Source organism: Perkinsus marinus (assembly GCF_000006405.1).
Source record: "Perkinsus marinus ATCC 50983 genomic scaffold scf_1104296963676, whole genome shotgun sequence".
NCBI lineage: Eukaryota > Perkinsozoa > Perkinsida > Perkinsidae > Perkinsus > Perkinsus marinus.
In genome coordinates, this window is record NW_003204978.1 from 1 (window position 1) to 2,113 (window position 2,113).

The 2,113-nt window shown below is 38.5% G+C and overlaps 1 protein-coding gene across 1 annotated transcript; it reads left to right on the forward strand.

Moving 5' to 3' along the window:
- Window positions 1-248: 248 nt before the first annotated feature.
- Window positions 249-1,385, forward strand: Pmar_PMAR025480 (hypothetical protein; the record flags this gene model as incomplete). The annotated part of the gene is made up of 4 exons (XM_002771116.1): window positions 249-381; window positions 439-1,047; window positions 1,096-1,202; window positions 1,276-1,385. Coding segments are annotated over 4 exons (958 nt in total), but the record flags the coding sequence as incomplete, so codon positions are not given.
- Between the last annotated feature and the right edge of the window lie 728 nt (window positions 1,386-2,113).

Genomic DNA, 2,113 nt, shown 5'->3' on the forward strand with positions numbered 1-2,113 from the left:
ATAGATAAGATCCCACAACCTAGATGCATCCTAATATCATCACACTACTTAAATTGGATCATCATCATCGTGTTGGAGCATGTGATCTATCCTATTATCTTATCGTAATCATCATACTGTGGGTGGTGGATGGGAATGACGATGATGAGAGGGATCTTGAGATGATGATAGTGTTTGGGTTCTCCGTGGTGTTATTGTGTTATTACCTTGATGATAATGATATACTATAGAAATAGTGCTTATAAGGCGCATATGGCAACAACCCCTACAACAACGACTACGATGATGACAGCCAGTAGATACGCTAAAGGAAAGATAGCAGGAATAACCCCTACTAGTAGTGACGACATCATCATCGTCGTTCATCCAGTCTTACTGTTGGTAACATAATCAAACCTTACGCTATCATCATCATCATTATAGTCACATGTCTCTTAGGTTAAATATATTATCACACCCAAGTATCATCATCATGATGTTGATGGTGATAGTAGTCAAGCATCAGAATATAGCATGAATATGTTACGTAGACTGTTGATACTTGATAAGGGTATTAGTCCTCATCATCATCATGATGCAGCGACGGGACGGCCGCGGCAGCCATTATTGACAATATGTGGTGTATCGATATACACACAACATGTGGAGGCAGCATTGGCTATCATATCAACAACAACAAATGGTAATGAGAAGAAGAGGAAGAATTGGGATATCATTGATAATAACGAGAAGAAGGAGGAACAAAGGGGAAGTGAGGAGGAAGAGGAGGAGGAAGGGGCTGTTAACAACAACAAAAGACTAAGGACTACTCTATCTACTAATGATAATGAGAGTGGTCATTATCATCCTCATAGTCATACCACTCTACCCACCAATGATAATGAGAGTGGTCATCATCATCCTCATAGTCATACCACTCTACCCACCAATGATAATGAGTGTGGTCATCATCATCACACTACTTCATCGAGTCGTCCTGATGATGTCCCTATTACGGATAAGGAATCACTGTTAAAGATGGGTAGAAGATCATTGAGTATATCATCAGTAATGAAGTCAACCTCATCCTCATCATCCTTATTCTTATAACCTTAGGCGAGAAGACTATGTCATGATATTGGTATTGATAGTAATATGATGATAGAGAAGTCGGAGTTTGTATCAGCAGTAGTAGATGCACTGTGGGATATGGATGATAAAGGGTCATAGCATCATCATCATCGTCATTAGCAACAACAACTAGAGTATAATAATGATGATGATTGTGAATATCAGATTGTATTGGTTATTATCATCATACGGCAGTGAGTGGAAGAATACATGTATAACTCGTAATGAATTATTGAAGCAGCTCATTTGTGGTAGTAGTAGTAGCAGCCTCAATCGCACCCAATATAATAATAATAAAGGTAGTATTATTCATATCACGGCTACTACTACTACTACTATCATGAATATCATAACAGGATGGTATGATGATGGATGGTAGTGATGGTGGTGATATTGGTAATTCATCGTTATTACTCTGCCGTTATCTATATTGACATCATCAACACAACTAATTCATCTTGCTAAGACACGTCCATTCCTCTTATTCGCCTTGAGAGATAATCTTTATCATACGGAAGGGGATTATCATGACACGTGCAATAATAATCATCATGATTATCCAACTATCGAAAGTAGTAAAAGTAGTGGTACCCATCTTCATCATTACCTTCACTCTCGAGCGATGGTAGTTGTTATTATCATCATCAGATTTGGGTAAATCATTCATGAAATTACTGAGATTCGTAGATGATGATGATGTGAAGCAAGCAATAAGGGAAGCTAAGCGTCATGTAGTCAGGGCAGCATATACTCGAGGATGTTAGATTAGATAATCATTAGGTGGAAACTGAGATCAAATTAATGATGAATCGGAAGAAGAATGCAGCATCATCCAGTAGGAGGGAGAAAGAAAGAGAGGGAAGGGAATGGGGAGAGAAGAGGGCCCCATCATCATCATCAGCTACTACTATGAATGATGTTATCGATTTGGATTGTGATTTCGGCAAGATCATACAACAAGCATTATATAATACACAATGCCCATTCAAGACTCTCGGATTGG